At 46.1% G+C, this 18,763-nt stretch overlaps 1 protein-coding gene across 1 annotated transcript; it reads left to right on the top strand.

Annotated features, from left to right (window-relative positions):
• Positions 1-447: 447 nt before the first annotated feature.
• Positions 448-11,836, top strand: LOC142274951 (uncharacterized). Its single transcript, XM_075332571.1, is given in 5 exon segments — positions 448-669; positions 751-874; positions 958-1,071; positions 5,300-6,456; positions 6,458-11,836. Coding segments are annotated over 5 exon segments (1,764 nt in total). The 3' UTR covers positions 6,605-11,836.
• The last annotated feature ends 6,927 nt before the right edge of the window (positions 11,837-18,763 follow it).

Here is an 18,763-nt window from a genome sequence, read left to right as displayed (position 1 = left end):
CTGGTTCTCTCCTGCTTTTCCTCTGACCATAGGCCTCTTGGCTGCTTCTCTATAATTAGTGCTCAGGACCAGACCAGGACTTGTCTTCTCCTTCATGTCATACATGTTAACGTTATTTCAGCGGCCAGTGATCGGATATAAAGTCTCCAGTAATTATGTTACTATACAGGATTCTTTCTAATGTCACATCGTCATCTTCTCCCCATTCAGGTCCCTACAATATCGGATCCTCTCAGTGGAGATCTTCTATATAAGAGAATTCTCCTGATTGACCTATCAAGGATGGATATGGATAGGGACAAGATGGCGGAGAGGATATTACACCTCACCCTAGAGATCCTCTTCCGGCTTACTGGAGAGGTGAGAGATTCTGATGACGTCACATTACATCATTCTTATCTATGGGAATAACAGATGGACAGAACTGGAGAGGTGAGAACTCTGGAAATGTCTGGAGTGAGATTTATTACGGTGTCTCTCCATAACCAGGATTACACAGTAGTGAAGAAGACCTCTAGTGAGCGCTGTCAGGCCCCTGTGTCTGAGGGATGGGGAAGACCCCTGAGCCCAATCACGGGGCCTCCACCTCACCCCCCGATACATGAGGACATCAATGACCAGAAGATCCTAGAACTCACCTACAAGATGATTGAGCAGCTGACTGGAGAGGTGACACTGCTGGGAATGCTGGGACATTATACAGTAACGCTATGAAGGGATCGGGGGTGACGGTATCATTGTATGTGTCAGGTTCCTATAAGGTGTCAGGACGTCACCGTCTATTTCTCCATGGAGGAGTGGGAGTATTTAGTAGGACACAAAGATCTGTACACGGACGTCATGATGGAGGTTCCCCAGCCCCTCACATCACCAGGTAATAGACAGGACTAAATACACACGGCCTATAATTATCTGTATGTAAGGAATGAATTCAGTCCCTGTATGTGTCTCCTCCAGGTCTATCCAGTAAGAGGACAACACCAGAGAGATGTCCCCGTCCTCTTCTCCCACAGGACTGTAAACAAGAAGATCCCGATGTTCCTCAGGATGTGTTTCCTCCAGTTCTATCCAGTAAGAGATATCTACTCATGTACTTTTTGCACTAATTTTGTGGTTACATTTTTAGACTTTCTGCTGTGGGTTTTTTCAGCTGTATTTTCTTTGCTTCTGGTTCTTCTGCTGTTTGTTTCTAGTGCCTTCTCTATGTTGTTATGAAGGCAACTCAAAGACCTGCAGATGGTTCATGAATGCCCTGTTTCCCTGAAAATAAGACCTAGTTACAGTCAGGGCCAGCGTCAATAGGAGTCAAACTGCGCTATTTCTTAGAAACCCCAGTCTCATAGGGACCCCATCAGTTGTAGTCTAAGGTTGATTGCTTAAGGACCTTTGATGCTGTTGCGGGCGGGGAATTGACCTTCAGCAGGAGGGGGGCACTCGAGACGCTCGGATCCGGGCGGTTGAGGTGGCTCTAGTGGCAGCCGGACCCGGGCGCAGCCGTCCGTCACCCGCAAGTGAAAAGGGGGTAGTTATACAGGGGAGGTTTGTCAGTGACGCCACCCGTGGGTTGCGGTGATTGTTGGTGACACCGCCGCTGCCTTGGTATGGGGGTGCTCGGGGCTGATGGAGCGGGGCAGCAGGATGTTATCCCCTCCACGGGTATGGGAGGTGTTGTCCCGGGGCCCAGGTGTTGGTGGGATGGAGTGATGGGGCACAGTCTGCGGGGTTGGACCGGATGATACCAGTGTACTCACTGTTTGAATAAAGTCACACAGAGTCCAGATAGTAAACCAACTGACGATAACCGGTAGCCTCCGGAGGGGTGTGCTTGGGTCCCGCACACCGGTTGACAGAACAGGGGCCCTTCCTTCTGCACTTTTGGTTTGTGTCTTGTGTATTGACTAGTCCGCATGAAACGGGGAAGTCCACTCCCGGTGTCTTTTCTGTGGGATCTGTGGCCCGCGAGAACTGAACCGTGGGATCTTAACAGGAACTTGCAGACGCCCTATCCCCCTCGTTGGGCTTCCGTCTCGCTCTATCTGGGCTGACGGTGGGACAAGACTTGGAATCTTGTCCCCTGCTGGTTAATTAGAAAGGTGCTTGAAGCTGTCCTCGCTCCAGGGTTCAGGGACCCCGACTGTGCACAGCCTCTGGACCGGATTCCCGCTGTCGGCACCGGCGGGCTACAACCCTGCCCCGGTCCACTTAAGGTCTCCCTCGACCGGATCTCCATCGCCTGTGGCCCAGCTCTGCCGTTTGCCACCTAACCTAGTCAGGTTAAGTAGTCCGGGGCTCCAACCCCTGAGCACCACTTCACCGTCCTCTCACTTCAACTGTCTAGCACTGTTCTGTGTGTTTCCCTCCCCTGACACCTCAGAACCCCTAGGTGGGCGTCACCATCTGCCTGGTCCCACCCACTGTTGTGTCCCTATTGTCTTGGGGGGGTGACTAGGGTTTGATGGCTGGTGTTGGATACCTGTGTGTGGGGTTTTGTGTTGGAAGGCCAAGGAGGAGGGAGTCCTGCACCTGGAAGATGGATGCAGTCCTCTGTGACAACCTGATTTTGTCAGGGCGTCACAATGACTTCAAAGTCATGTGGCATGATGTAACCAAAGGTCTTTTAATTGCAGGAGTCTAAATGAACTGAACAGGACACAGGCTGGCATGCAGGACTGGCATTAGGGGAAAGGGAGAGTAAACTGGGAAATTTCAGAGGGCTCCCATTTTCCTAGTGGCCCTAGTGTTTATATGCCAATTATAGGACTGTTTAAGGACCTTATTGACATCACGTCATGTGACCAAATGTCTCAATTGCAGGAGTTTTAAGCAGAAGAGGAGACAGGCTGGTGTGTGTGTGTGTGTGTGTGTGTGTGTGTGTGTGTGTGTGTGTGTGTGTGTGTGTGTGTGTGTGTGTGTGTGTGTGTGTGTGTGTGTGTGAAATGTCAAAAGGGGCAGAGCTTGGCCAGAACAAGGGTGTGATGCCACCGGTTCTCTAATTCGTAACAATTGCGGCGTTCCCTATGCCAGAAATCTCACTCCAGTCCCTAATGTCATTTTCAGTGTACATAGCCGGTCTTGATGAATTGGAGCCCAAATGTCTATCTGCACAGACAGCAAGACCCTGCTACCTGCTTTCGTTACAAAGCCTAAGAATAGGCCATCAACGTTACAGTCCTGGACATCCCCGTTAAATTTTCACCATTTGTCTTTATTTTATTTTCGTCTTGGAAAAAAAATCTCTTTAAAATTGTTTATGTTGTGGATCAATGTCACAGATGTTTGCAGGTTATTCCACTGTCAAGGCGGTGTCAGGATCTGTGGAAACTACACTCTGCCTGCTAACGTCTCTTATGTCTGTGAGCAGCGCAGGGAGACACAGGCATCAAACCACAGATTTAGGCAGGCTAGCAAGAGTTAACCTCTGCTGGGTTGCTAGTTGGTGTATTTGACCAAATGCTGCGGGAAGCCAGTATCATTCTCTCCCCTCCTGTATAAGCTGGCTGGGCTATTCCATTAATGCCAGCTATAGGTTACCTATACTGTTAGCAAGAAATTGGCCATAATAAAGTATTAACTTATGGGACCACTCAGTAGTGTCCCATAAGGAATTGCCTACTCCATAAAGCATAAATGACTGGAGAAAAGAAGGAGATACGGCAAAGAACATGTGTGAAAAATTCCATTTTATTCATAAAAATATCATATATAATAAAATCACAACAATATGTGGTCAAAAGGACAAGGATCGGACAGGAGGTGGGGGAAGGTGGGCTGGGGAGGGGGGGGGGGCTTGAGGATGTGGGAGCAACCTGCCTCTCAGAAGCAACCAGGGTGAAGAATCAAGTGACTGAGTTGCCATCAATTGTAGGGCCAACCTATAGTAAAGAGCTGGTGGTGAATTGGGGCCAAGAGAGAAAATGAAGGATATGTGTCATGTGAACCACATGAGATATGCAACCAATCAGCAAGTGGGTATACATGCATGTAGTAAGCCCATCTGGAAAATGTGAAACCACAGTGGAAATAAGGCAAAGTGACTGCGCGGAGCCACAGGCGAGGTCCAAGTGACTCCTCAATTTGCACATAAAGAAATGTGTATATATATATACACATGCACAGCAAGTCTGAGCCAGGTGCACCGCGCAATCAAGGGGCCTGAAGATATGGAAAGGTTTTCTCAATTATAATTGTGGCAAAGGAGCTGAACCAGAGGGGGGCTACTAAAGTGTACATGCAAAAATAATCACCGGCTGAGGCAGCACACATGTAATCCCCCATTATGTACACCACAGACATGTAAGAGTTAATACTGGTGCTGCACAGAACCAAGGGAGAATTTAAGGCAATACCAGGCACAGGGTTACTGTGCGATTATTAGTCCCAATCCAATTCACCATGCAGCCAAGGGAAGGCGGAACAATGGAGGGGCAACATAAATAAGTATACCTGGTGGTTGGTTCCGAGGGGCAGGAAACAGCCTCCTGACATCTGTTTCGCAGCGTTGCTTTTTCGAAGGAGGATTGCTCCCACATCCTCAAGCCTCCCCCCCCTCCCCAACCCACCTTCCCCCACCTCCTGTCCGATCCTTGTCCTTTTGACCACATATTGTTGTGATTTTATTATATATGATATTTTTATGAATAAAATGGAATTTTTCACACATGTTCTTTGCCGTATCTCCTTCTTTTCTCCAGTCATTTAGGTTACCTATACTGGTCTGGTGAGGTGTTGTGATCCAGACTTACGATTGGTTGTTGTGCATTATTACTGTGAACTGTTGTGGTGTTAACCCTTGTTGTCTTTTTGTTGCTGCCTATTTATTTCTGTGAGTTTGCCATTTGTCTCGTCTGTCTTAATTTGTGTTTCCTGTCTGTTTTAATCTGTGTTTCCATCATACTCCTGCCAATCACACGCCAGGGTGTATGCTATGGACAATTATACGCTTCTGTCGTTGCCTGAATCTTTGGGAGGAATGCTGTGTGACGGTGTCCACACGACCTCCTTGGTCAAACAATATATTGCTGAAGATGTTGCGTCGTTTGTGAGATCGGTACGTGTGACCGCTACAAAACGACCTATGAGCGATCTCGGCAAATCGTAGCAGCGATCTGGGCGTGTCACATCGCTAACGAGATCGCTAGCAATATCGTTGTGTGTAAAGCGGCCTTTAGATGTCGAAATTGGACAACAGATTCAGAATACATTTTTTCCTAATTTAATTTCTGATGTTATGGTTTAAAAAAATAAATATACTTTCAAGATAATATTAAAAAAATAATAACATTGTGTTTTTTATTTTTAGCAGATGACTGTATTGGGAATTCAGATGGAAATCTAATATCTTCAGAATTTATAACACATGATGAAGGTATCACACGTGATACATATGACGAGCAAGTCCAACAGAATTGTAAGCAAAATAAAAGTTACAGAAGGGATGGGGAACATGAAACGGCTTCCACAGGAGAGAAGCCATTTTCATGTTCAGAGTGTGGGAAATGTTTTATTCAGAAATCAAACTTTCTTAGACATCAGAAAATTCACACAGGAGAGAAGCCATTTTCATGTTCAGAGTGTGGGAAATGTTTTATTCAGAAAACAGATCTTGTTAGGCATCAAAGATCTCATACAGGGGAGAAGCCATTTTCATGCATGGAATGTGGGAAATGTTTTATTCAGAAAACTGCTCTTGTTTTGCATCAAAGATCTCATACAGGGGACAAGCCATTTTCATGCTTGGAATGTGGGAAATGTTTTATTCAGAAATCACAACTTGTTTTGCATCAAAGATCTTATACAGGGGACAAGCCATTTTCATGCCTGGAATGTGGGAAATGTTTTACTTGGAAATCAGAACTTGTTAGGCATCAAAGATCTCACACAGGGGAGAGGCCATTTTCATGCTTGGAATGTGGGAAATGTTTTACTTGGAAATCAGAACTTGTTAGGCATCAAAGATCTCACACAGGGGAGAGGCCATTTTCATGCTTGGAATGTGGGAAATGTTTTATTCAGAAAACAGCTCTTGTTAGCCATCAAAGATCTCATACAGGGGAGAAGCCATTTTCATGCTTGGAATGTGGGAAATGTTTTATTCGGAAATCACATCTTGTTTTGCATCAAAGATCTCATACAGGGGAGAAGCCATTTTCATGCCTGGAATGTGAGAAATGTTTTACTGGGAAATCAGAACTTGTTAGGCATCAAAGATCTCACACAGGGGAGAGGCCATTTTCATGCTTGGAATGTGGGAAATGTTTTATACAGAAATCAGATCTTGTTAATCATCAAAGATCTCATACAGGGGACAAGCCATTTTCATGTTCAGAATGTGGGAATTGTTTTACTCGGAAATCACATCTTGTTAGTCATCAAAGATATCATACAGAGGAGAAGCCATTTTTATGTTCAGAGTGTGGAAAATGTTATTTTACAAAATCAAATCTCGTTAAACATCTGAAGAAGCTGCACAGGGAAGGAACCTTTTTCATGTTGTGAACATTTGAAATGTTTAATTGGTAAAACAATTCTTGTTGACCATGAGAAAACCCACACAGTAGAGGAGACATTCTTGCATTCAGAATTTGGTAAATGTTTTTATCATTAATCAGGTCTTGTTGTCAGATGAGTCACATGGGAGAAGGATTCATGTTATACCGTGAGTCAAAGGGTTTTATCCTAAAATCAATTGCTCAAGTAAGAATTGGTCAGGGAAAACATCATTTTCTTTTTAAACTTACCGTATTATTATGACCATAAGACGCACCTATGTTTTAGAGGAGGAAGATAGAAAAAAAATTGAAACAAAATATGTAGTCATGACGCACTGTTGTGAGGGGGAACCTGCTGCTGACATGGTAAGGCTGCTTTCACACATCCGCTTTTAGCAGAGCTGGCCAATCCGGTTCTAAAACCTATGCAACGGATGCGGCGAAAAAAACGCATACTTTGCATACGTTTTTACATGCGGTCCGTCTGGTTTTTGCCGGTTGCGGCTGGCTACTGAGCATGCGTAGTGCAAAAAAAGGATGTGATTTTTGCCGCAGGACGCTTTATCCGGCGTCCATAGGCATGCATTGGAAATCGCGACGCATCGGCCGGATGCGGCGCGATGCGGTTTTTTTCGCCGGACAAAAAACCGTGCCAGGCAACGTTCCATCCAGCCACCGCATCGGCTAAATATGCCGCATCCGTCAAAAACTGGACGGAACGCAAGGCCATGCGGCACAATACGGCGCTAATGTAAGTCTATGCGAAAAAAACGCAACCGGCGGCAAAAAAAAACGGTTGCGTTTTTTCTGCAAAGCGCCGAATTGTGCCGCACAGGAAAAACCGGATATGTGAAAGCAGCCTTATAGGGGTAATATCCCCCCCCTGATTCTGTACTAATGTCCCCCATTTAGGCCCCTTTCAGTAATGTTTCTCTCTTCCTGGTGTATATGTCCCTCATCCGGGCAGATATGTTCCCCATCTTTCTCCCATAATAGTATACATGATCCCCATCCTGGTATATATGGCTCTCATCTTGGTATGTTGGTGTTGGGGTGGTTTTCGTGACGCTACCCACGGGTTGTAGTGATGCTGGGCAGCACCGCTGCAGTGAAGGTGGCGGGCTTCCGGGAGCGGTGTCGGGGCTCAGCTTTGGTGTTAACCCCTCCGTGGGTAGGGGCGGTGTGTCCCGGGGCCCGGTTGCGGGGAGATATGGTGCGGGGCACAGTGCTGCGGTGTGATGCGGTACTCACGATTTAGTCACTCAGGGTCTCTGGTAAACCAAACAAGATGTAGAACGGGCTGCCCACAGCCGGCTGCAGCACTGGACGGTGTGACTGGGTCCCCTTTCTCCTGCACCTAACGTAAGTGGACCACGGTGCCTAAGCACGGGTGGTCCGCTCCCCGGCGGATATGTCGTGGGAGCTCCTTTGCCCGCAGGCGCTGGCCCTTGGATTTATGGCCTCTGGCGGTGGCTGCTATCCAGTCGGGTTGGGCTGTTGCCTTCAATCAGGTCTTTGGTTGGGAAAGGACCCCGTGAGGTCCAGACCTCAATCAGTAAATTCGACTATATGGTGGCCTACGGCCTAGTCAGGGTCTGAGTACCCTTCCTGGTGCTCCGGTAGACTGCTGGCTCCCCGGTTCGGGTCCGGCGGGCTCCAACCCGGTTCCGGTCCTACGGTTCCACCGGTCGTGTTCCCGGTCTCCTGCAGGTGGCCCCTGCTGTCTGCCTGCCTGCCTGACTGTGTGAGGGTCCTAGGCTCCGTCCCAGGCCCCTTGCAGCGCTGTGTGTCACACTCTGCTCTCCACTCAACTGTGCCAACTGTACTCCTCACTGTCCACAACTGGACTCTACTCCTTACTATCCAACTCTGAACTTCACACTGCACTACTCAGACTACTGTCCACGACTGGACTGAGATGCTTCCCTGCCTCAGGCCAGCAGACTTCTCGGTGGGTGTGTCTTTCCGCCTGACTCCGCCCACCCGGTGTGCCTGTCTAACACTGAGGGAGGCAATCAGGTCTTGATTGACGGATGTTAACTTCCTAGTGTGGGGGGGGGGTGTGTGTGGTGTCTACTAACCTGTGACCCCTGGTTGTCCAGGGCGTCCCATATATGTTTCTCATCACGCTGCAGACATAAAAAAACAACTGATTATACTCACCATCCCTCTGCTCCCCCAGTGTGCGGTGTTGTCTTTGATGCTGGCAAGTGACTTCAGTGTATAAGTGGCACATCGCATGACGTCACTGCCATGCACCTACAGGCACACGCGGACGTCGGCTGCCGGAATATTCACTGCTCCCCACACCTAGGATTATGGGCGTGTGGAGCAGTGAATATTCATTCTCTAATAAAAAACACGTGATCACCGAGCTGCAGCAGTTAGCTGGTGACTGAGTGATCATGTGTGCCTGCTATTAATGAATGAATATTCACTACTCCCCATGCTCATAATCCCGCTCATCTCTCGATGCCGGCTTCAGTGCGTTGAGGTAGACTGGATTATAAGTGAGGGGAGCAGTGAATATTCACTTTTGTTATTAGCAGGCACACTGTTAGCCCTGGTTTCTGCCTCCTGTGACCCACTCCTCCACCGCCGCCCCTCCAGTCACAGTCACATCAGGACTATGACGCACCCCCCCTTTCCCTAAGACCCCCCCTTTTCTATATGGTAATTGGTTAACAAATAGTAAGAGTAAAAAATTACAATTCACTCAAAATCGTATGACATAAAAGGGCACAATCATTGTGAATCTATCTGACCGTTTCAGGCACCACCCTATTTCACTAAACTTCTCTTACATTTCAGACTAAAAATGTCAAAACTCACTAAATGTTTGAACAGTTAAGGTGTGTGATGCACAAAAATGTGTGACGTTTACACAATAGTTCTTGCGCAATGAGTTAGATGAATTTCCCCTTAAATAGTGCTTATCACAAATCTGTGGCTGCCTTTATTATTTACTAAAACAGTGGAGAGCCGCAGATAAGTGAATGTTCTTAATATAATCCAGTACAAAAACTTTTGGAAGTGTCCCTAATGTCCTCCCAAAGGAACTTTCAGGTTGTGAGATCCCACAACCCTCAGCGATAACTGATCGTGAAAGAGTGATCTCTATGACCCCAGCTCTGCGGCATCCTTCTTAAGCAGTTCAGTAAAATCTTAACGGGAAGGTGTCGTCCAAAAAAAAAAAAAAAAATAATAACTTAAAAATGTAAAGTATTAATGTTTTGCTCAAATATTATTTGTTTTTAATTGAGCAAAATAAAAAAATAAAAAGTTTGATATTTTCCACTCTGAAACACTAGAGGGAGCAGCTGCTGAAATCTGAAACTGTAGAAATAGCCTGGATTACAGCTGCAGTAAAGTGGGCGGAGTCTACTCTCCTGTGTGTGATGTCACCTCCCCCTCCCAATCTGAGGGTTTCCAAAGGATAACACAGAATGAAGTTTAGATCACAGTGTGGAGCCATTTTGTTGGTGACAAGAAATGTCTAAAGTGTCACCAAGGACAGCAGGAGTATCACACAGGATAGGATTAGATACACAGCTCATCAGACAGTATTACACAGGAGAGGATTAGATACATAGCTCAGCAGACAGTATCACACAGGAGCGGATTAGATACTCAGCTAAGGAGGCAGTATCACACATGAGAGGATTATATATACAGCTCAGCAGACAGTTCCAAACAGGACAGGATTAGATACACGTCTCACCGAACACGTATCACACAGGACAGGATTAGATACACATCTCAGGAGACAGTATTACACAGGAGAGGATTAGATACACACCTCAGCAGACAGTATCACACAGGAGAGGATTAAATACACAGCTCATCAGACGGTTCCACACAGGACAGGATTAGATACACGGCTCACCGAACACGTATCACACAGGATAGGATTAGATACACAGCTCAGCAGACAGTTCCACGCAGGACAGGATTAGATACACAGCTCAGCAGACAGTATTACACAGGAGAGGATTAGATACTCAGCTCAGGAGGCCTTATCACACAGGAGAGGATTAGATACACACCTCAGCAGACAGTATCACACAGGATAAGATTAGATACACAGCACAGCAGACAGTATCACACAGGAGCGGATTAGATACTCAGGTCAGGAGGCAGTATCACACAGGACAGGATTAGATACATAGCTCAGCAGATGGTACCACACAGGACAGGGTTAGATTCACAGCTCACCAGACAGTATCACACTGGAGAGGATTAGATACACAGCTCAGCAGACAGTATCACACAGGAGCGGATTAGATACTCAGCTCAGGAGGCAGTATCACACAGGAGAGGATTAGATACACAGCTCAGCAGACAGTATCACACAGGATAGGATTAAATACACAGCTCAGCAGACAGTTCCACACAGGACAGGATTAGATACACGTCTCACCGAACACGTATCACACAGGATAGGATTAAATACACACCTCAGCAGACAGTATCACACAGGATAAGATTAGATACACAGCTCAGCAGACAGTATCACACAGGAGCGGATTACATACTCAGCTCAGGAGGAAGTATCACACAGGAGAGGATTAGATACACAGCTCAGTAGACAGTATCACACAGGATAGGATTAGATACACAGCTCAGAAGACAGTATCACACAGGATAGGATTAGATACTCAGCTCAGGAGACAGTATCACACAGGAAAGGATTAGATGCACAGCTCAGCAGACAGTATCACAAAGGAGAGGATTAAATACACAGCTCAGCAGACAGTATCACACAGGATAGGATTAAATACACAGCTCAGCAGATGGTTCCACACAGGACAGGATTAGATACATGGCTCACCGAACACTTATCACACAGGATAGGATTAGATACACAGCTCAGGAGACAGTATTACATAAGATATGATTAGATACACAGCTCAGCAGACGGTACCACACAGGACAAGATTAGATACACGGCTCAGCAAACAGTATCACACAGGAGAGGATTAGATACACAGCTCAGCAGACAGTATCACATAGGAGAGGATTAGATACACGGCTCAGCAGATAGTATCACACAGGACAGGATTAGATACCCAGCTTACCAGACAGTATCACACAGGATAGGATTAGATACACAGCTCAGCAGACGGTACCACACAGGATAGGATTAGATACACAGCTCAGCAGACAGTATCACACAGGAGAGGATTAGATACACGGCTCACCAAACACGTATCATACAGGATAGGATTAGATACACAGCTCAGCAGACAGTATCACACAGGAGAGGATTACATGCACAGCAGGCAGTATCACACAAGAGAGGATTAGATACACGGCATGGGGGGGTAGCGAGGGGTTTCAATGAAGATGGTAGCAGCAGCTGCGGGGGAGGGGCAAGGAGAGTGGGGGGTATCATTTTAACATTGGAGACAGTAGCACCTGCGGTGGTGGGGGGAGGGGCGTAGGTACTCACATGCTCTGCATGCACACGCACACAAACACACACAGTTCTGCTGCATGCTTGCCGGCATCGGCGGAGGGGGAGGAGAGCGGGGCTGGGGGCTGGGTAGAGCGGGGGGAGGGGGTGTCATTGGAATCTGTAACAGCGGGGGGAGGAGAGGCGCCCCGGCGCCCCGTACTCATACATCCCGGAGGTTGACAGGGGTAAAGTGGAGCAAACATCATACGCTGTGTGCGCCACAATGATGGTGCTGATCTCCTCCCTCTGCTGTTATCTGGATAGCCCAGGGGGCGCGTGCATTTCACAGCAGATGCCTTCTCTAATGTTACTAAATGGGGTCAGAGCCCGACTATCAGAGTCTATGCACAGAGGGCTGCCATAAAGGAGGTGAGTATCTGTCCTTACAAACACCAAATCCAAGATGGCAGCGCCCAGTGCCTCCAGTAAAATTAGAATTAAATAAAAAATAAATAAGCAGTGATTTTAATTTTGTATTAAAAATACTTGTTTTCATAATCACTATTATTAATACAAAAATAAAAAACTGCGACACCTTTCCTTTAAACAAGTATATGACCGCGCTGGATTAGTTGAGAGAGCAATGTATCGTGCTTAGAGCAGCTGCAGAGATTTGTGGGATCCCGCTCTGCATACTCAGATCCCACAAAATGGAAATTCAGGTTCCACTTTGCAAGTAAGTTGGGTATTTTGAGAGCCTTTAGGAACATTTGTGAAAGGTTTTGATACTTGATTATATTTAGATAATTCACTAATCTCAGGTTGCCCACTGATTTATTTACTAAAAAGCGCAGCCCCAGATTGGAGATAGGAACTCTGAAGTATATCACATTGTATATAATTGCATTTCAAAGCTTGTTTTGTCAATAAATGCTTGTAAATATATATTCTTCATGCCTGGCTTTCTCTATTGTCTAGATGTGATAATTTTGCCTCAGAACCTCTGGAGTTGGCGCAGAACTGTAGACATTTCACACCAAAATAATGAGGGGAGAATTGAATCACACTGCAGCCTAGATATGTGGAAGTTGTTGAGATGCTCTGATCCCAATTTATCAAAGCTTTTATGCCAAAAAATTGTCACAAAAACTCTGAAAAGTCTCAAAAATTTGGATCAATTCAAAGTGGTGCCAAATTTTGGCGGCTTTTGGCATTTTCACTTTAAAATTGGCAAAGTTTGGGTGGGACGGGGGCGTGACAGCACAGCTCCTTTGTCATTTTACCTGTTTACCAAAACATTTTCAATATACAGTTATGTAATCGATATGTGTTTTTAAGTGCTGATTCTCAGCTTTAATTTGAGGGTATTAACATACTAATTGGAGCCAGGGCTAAGGAATTACAGCCCATAAACATGTAGCGGTCTCTTTAAAAAGAGACCAAAAGTAACTGGACAATATCTTAAAAGCTCTTTAATGGGCTGCGTAGGATATTCCCTCATGAATCCATTATAAATTAAGCAGATAAAAGGTCTGGAGCTGATTCCAGATGTGACATTTGCATTTGGAAGCTGTTGTTGTAAACCCACAACATGCGGTCAAAGGAGGAGAACATCATTAAGATAAAAAATGAGAGCTAGTAGTAATGTTAGGGGTGGCCAAATCAGAAATTTGGTATATTCTGGAAAACAAATGAACGCACTCGAGAGCATCGGAACTCAAAGAGGTCTGGATGTCCAAGGAAGACAATAGTGATGGGTGATCACAGAATCCTTTCCTTAGTGAAGGAAAAGTCCTACACAACATCCACCCAAGTGAAAAAACATTCTTAAGAAAGTAGACGTTTCAGTTTCTAAGTGTGGCACCTGCTTTGGGAGCGATGTATAGAATTCCACCCACATTCACCTCTACAGATGTTGCTTCTTTGGTTGAACTGCAGAATACTACAACTCCCAAGATGCCATGCAAATCTGGGGGAGGAGGAAACAGGATGGGGGGGGAGGAAGTTGAGCCATCTTGGAGGGGTGAAGCTGCCACTCTGTATGATGAGAGACTGAGTTCTGAAGCTAGAGGATGCACTATTGGTAGGAGCTGCTGTCCTCCAGGTTTACCACGCCGAAGAAGGATTTTGCCTGCTGTACCCACTTCTCTCTGCAAGCCATTGAATCCAGAAGCTCCAGTGTGGAATAGTCTGAGAAAACAGACCTGCTGCAGACAGAAGTGAGTAGGACATTGCTGTGACTTGTAGTTCTACAGTTTGAGAAGTGTGAACAAAAGAGACATACGAGTATATATGAAAATACAAGAATTTTATTAATGGAGATAACACGCAAGACAGCACAAAATCACACTTAAAATTGCTACAGAAAATCAAAACATCACAAGGGGTACAAGGTTTATATTCAATTGGTTAATGTAAAAGTTTCCTGTCTGTCTGAAGTAACCGTGGAAGAGGTGGGAAAGTCTAAATGACGGGACTAGATATAATGTAAGCAAGACACTTAATGACATGGACCAGACTCCATTGCATGATTTAATAGAATTACTAACAACTATGAGGTTGGGAGTAGAAGGTCCTACAATGAGGTGACAGTAACAGGGGAAACCACAATGTCACCAGGTATGTATAAAACATAACCCATTCACTCATGCATAAGATTTGGTTAGAGGATTCTGACCCTCGAGTTCGAGAATCAGAATCATGGGAGGATAATCATCATGCAAGCTTAGCCCCAGTATCAATAGACACCAATTAAATACAAGGATGTATGGAACAAATCAGGGGCCCAAGTACAGAGTACTAGTGTAGATGTTAACCTAGATTAACCTGAAGTATACCACGTGATAACAGGGTAAACCTGGATGAGATCATGACATTAAAATAGTAAAGTGCGTGTGCACATAGCCATCCAGGAATCGTGGTAAGTATGTATACAAATACAGGTTAAAATAATTACCTAGAAAAACTGTGGTTCAGGTAATAAAAAAGGGGACCCTGAGGCATAGTAACACCTATGTACACATACCCAGAAGAGTTAGGATCAACACCGACGCGTGTTTCACGGAGGTATTGTTGCTTTCTCAATGAGGAAGACCCTAATGGCAGTATAAACCCAGTAGGTATAAATAGCCTCTGTTAATTATCATTGCTGTCAGGTGTAACAATCCCTCAACCGAGGGATATGTGATGGAGAGAACAATAACGCCCATCAAGCAGGTGATAGGGCATCACCTAGATAGTGGGCGGAAACCTAAGACAGGTCACATGATGATCACTGAAAAAGGCGGATTATAAGAAGATCACAAAGATTGTTAATAGTAATCGCAATCTGACGTGGCAGCACTGGTAGCAGGGTACGCTACTGATAATGAAAAACAAATGTACAAGAGACGTCAAACATCTAGTGTAAGGTGAACCGGGGACTATCTCACATTACCCAGATGTCCCGCCCTCCAGCCAAGTCAGGAAGGAACACGTGGTGCCGAAGACGCGTAACCCCGGCAATTACGCGATCCAACCCGGCATTAGACATAACAGGGCGTAACACAACACATGGTGGATATACTTCCAGGAGTCACGCCTGCAACCAGTCACAAAGCAGACACGTAAAACGTGAGAGGTACGTCTCCACAGTGACCACCCAGCCAATCCCAGATTGAGGACAAGTTTATAGAAAACATATATTAGTTAGTATAGATCAGCATGTTCTTCTGCCAACATATAACAAAACATAAATCTATCACATCCGATTCACGTCCCCACCGGGGCAGGTACATAAGACCATAAGTCACTTAGTGATCACTTATAGGACACAGATTATAAAAAAGCACACACCTTGCTAACCACAATCACAGCAAGGCATAATAATACTAGTAGCACAGTGCACCGCTAAGGTAAGGGGAGAGTTATATAAAACGGGAATAATTTAGCGCCAATGGTCTGGAAGTGTCCCACACTGCTGGAATATCCAGCCCTCAGGCTGAGTCAGGAAGGCACACGTGCCGAGGACGCGTAACCCCGGCAACCACGTGAGCCAACCCAACATCAAGCATGTCAGGGCGTGAAACCACGCATAGTGGACGTAGTTCCAGAAATCCCGCCCCCAACCAATCACAGAGCAGGCGACTATAGCGCCGGAGACGCATCAACACAGCAACTTCCGGGCCTATCTCCAATTGAGACGGGCATGAAAAGGGGTGTGTAGTAAGTGATGTAAATTAATACATCCTATTATCAGCAAAACACATTGCAAGACACAAATGCACCGCCCCAGGTGCACATTACAAGCGGGGCAAAACAATAGCCCCTGCGACGAACTGCCAGCAGACTAAGAACATTTGTATAAACATAGAGGTACAAAAATACCAAACATAGTAAACATTAATGCTGCTTCAGCAGACTAAACTTGTAAAGTAGGGGGAATGAGATATATATTAAGGATAGAAAGAAGGCTTATAAAGAACATGCTGATCATTAGATCATATGTCACGTTAAAAGTATACCATTGGGACTTCCGGGAGGCGGAGCTACGAGGTAGCTGCTTTTATCATGAGCTCCTGCAGCAGCCTAGGCCAAAAACGTTATCCAGGCCCATCCTAACATCTCAAGGCTGCAGGGATAAGGACAGGACAAGGGGCGCACATCAGGCCCGGCTCTCCGGATACTCCGGAGGTGAAAGGTGTATGCTGCACCACAAAGGAGTGCTCTGACACAAAGCACCAGGCTGCAGGCTGTGGGCTGTGCTGCACAGAGGAACGCTGCCCATCCTCCCTGCTCCCCCTGCAGCTGTGCCACTACAAACGGAAAGCACCCGGGACCTGGTAAGAGAGGGGTTAAATATCGGGCACTAACATCCAGAAGGAGACAGGGAAGGGGACTGAAGTGCTTCCAGCGGCAGCCATAGTTTTCAGTGAACTCTCACACACTCCCCTCCCTGCCACAGAAGAAATAGTGAAACACCGAGCAGCAGCAAGCTCAGCAAACAGGACTGCACGCTGTGTTTACCTGTCACACAGAGCTCAGTGGACAGGCCCACCGTCTGAGATACTGTGAGTGAGGAGGGAGCTGAGAGCCCCTGGAGACATTCGGCTGTGAGAGCAGGTCAGGAGATAAACAGGGGGCTGTGAAGGGGGAAGATACATCCCTGCAGGTCTCATCTTAAGCTGGGTTTACACACTGCAACATCGCAAAGGACATCGCTGTAACGTCACCGGTTTTGTGACGCAATAGCGACCTCCCTAAGTCTCTGTTAAGTCTCTGGTGAGCGTTCAAACAGGCAAACCTGGCCAACAACGCAACAGCGATCCGGACCTGCAGAGCGACCTAGCTGGTTGTTGGGGACGTTGATAAGCAGCCTTTTGAAAGGGAAGTTGCTAACAAAGTCGCTGCAAAGTCTTCACACACTGAAACTTCATGCAGCACAGCGGGAAACAAAGGACCTAGGAATGGTCCTGAACGATTTGTAACGATTACAACTTCACAGCAGGGGCCAGGTCGCTGATAGGTTTCACACACTGCAACATCGCAAACAACATCGCTATTGCGTCACAAAACCGATGACGTTACAGCGATGTCGTTTGAGATGTTGCAGTGTGTAAACCCAGCTTTAAATGGCTGCTGCACAAGGCCTGTAATCTGCAACAGTAAACAGAGGCAGATAAGCCTGAAGTGCATCACGGCTCAACTTGATTAACCCCTACTTCACCACTTCACCAGCACTGACAGTATAGAAGAGGGTGAAAAACAAAAAGAAGTGGGATCAGTCATCTGGCCTGCCTCCTGCCCTTCTGACTGGTCTTTTTCAAGTAACATCTATACACTCTCATACACAGCGTGGAAATAATTGTGAAACAGCCAAGTTTACCACACAGATGTAATTAAGCTTATGTTATTGTGACGTCACCACAGTCTCTAAAGAAGCTCCATATTTACAGTTCTTACTATGGATAAATTTGTGGGTAAGAGCAATGCCACACAACCAAGTAAAGGAATTAGACCGCAAAGACGAAACCAAAATGAACCTCCATCACCAGGGGCTTCCCCTGAGGCAACTACAGACCCACCCCAGGCCACTGCTAAGGCCATCACGGATCTCTTGATGCCGGTGATTGATGGGCGGCTGGCAGCCTTCCAGTCTTCATTAGACGTTATAGTCACCCAAGTTAATGCCCAGGGTTCAAGGCTAACAGATGTGGAGCAGAGGGTCTCTGACATGGAGGACTCTGTAAAGGAAATTTAAGAGATGCTGGAGAGCAGGAATAAGGACATTGCTGTATTGCTGGACAAGGTAGATGATCTTGAGAACAGGTCCAGACGCAATAATTTAAGGTTGGTGGGCGTCCCTGAATCGGTTCGGCAAGCTGATCTACTGAAACTCACTTCAGAATGGCTACCAGGAGCTTTGAAATTGGATCTAAAGTCGGGGCCAATTGCTATTGAAAGGGCCCACAGAGTGGGCCCACCTCAAAATGATGGAGAGGTCAGACCCAGACAAGTAATTTTTAAGGTCCTGGACTTCCAAGACAAGATCAGATTGCTGACAGCATTTAGAAAAAATCGCTCACTTACCTACAATAACTCTAAACTGCTTTTGTTCCAAGATTACTCAGCAGCCTTGACAACAAGACGCAAAGCCTTCAATCCAGTATGCAAACTATTGGCGGAAAAAAATATTCGCTTCAGTCTACTGTATCCTGCTGTTCTACGCTTCACTACAGGGGGAAAGAATTGGACTTTTGAAGATCCTAAGTTGGCTTTAAATTACCTTCTTCAGGAAAATGGAGCTTCGCCAGCAGTCAACACAGACACTTAAATCGGAGACGTCACTGTGCTACAGTTCTGATGTTCATTCTGTTTTTCCTTTTTTTTTTCAGTGTCA

The sequence above is a fragment of the Anomaloglossus baeobatrachus genome, unplaced genomic scaffold, assembly GCF_048569485.1.
Source record: "Anomaloglossus baeobatrachus isolate aAnoBae1 unplaced genomic scaffold, aAnoBae1.hap1 Scaffold_381, whole genome shotgun sequence".
Lineage (NCBI taxonomy): Eukaryota > Metazoa > Chordata > Amphibia > Anura > Aromobatidae > Anomaloglossus > Anomaloglossus baeobatrachus.
This window is presented reverse-complemented; position numbering and strand designations above follow the sequence as displayed.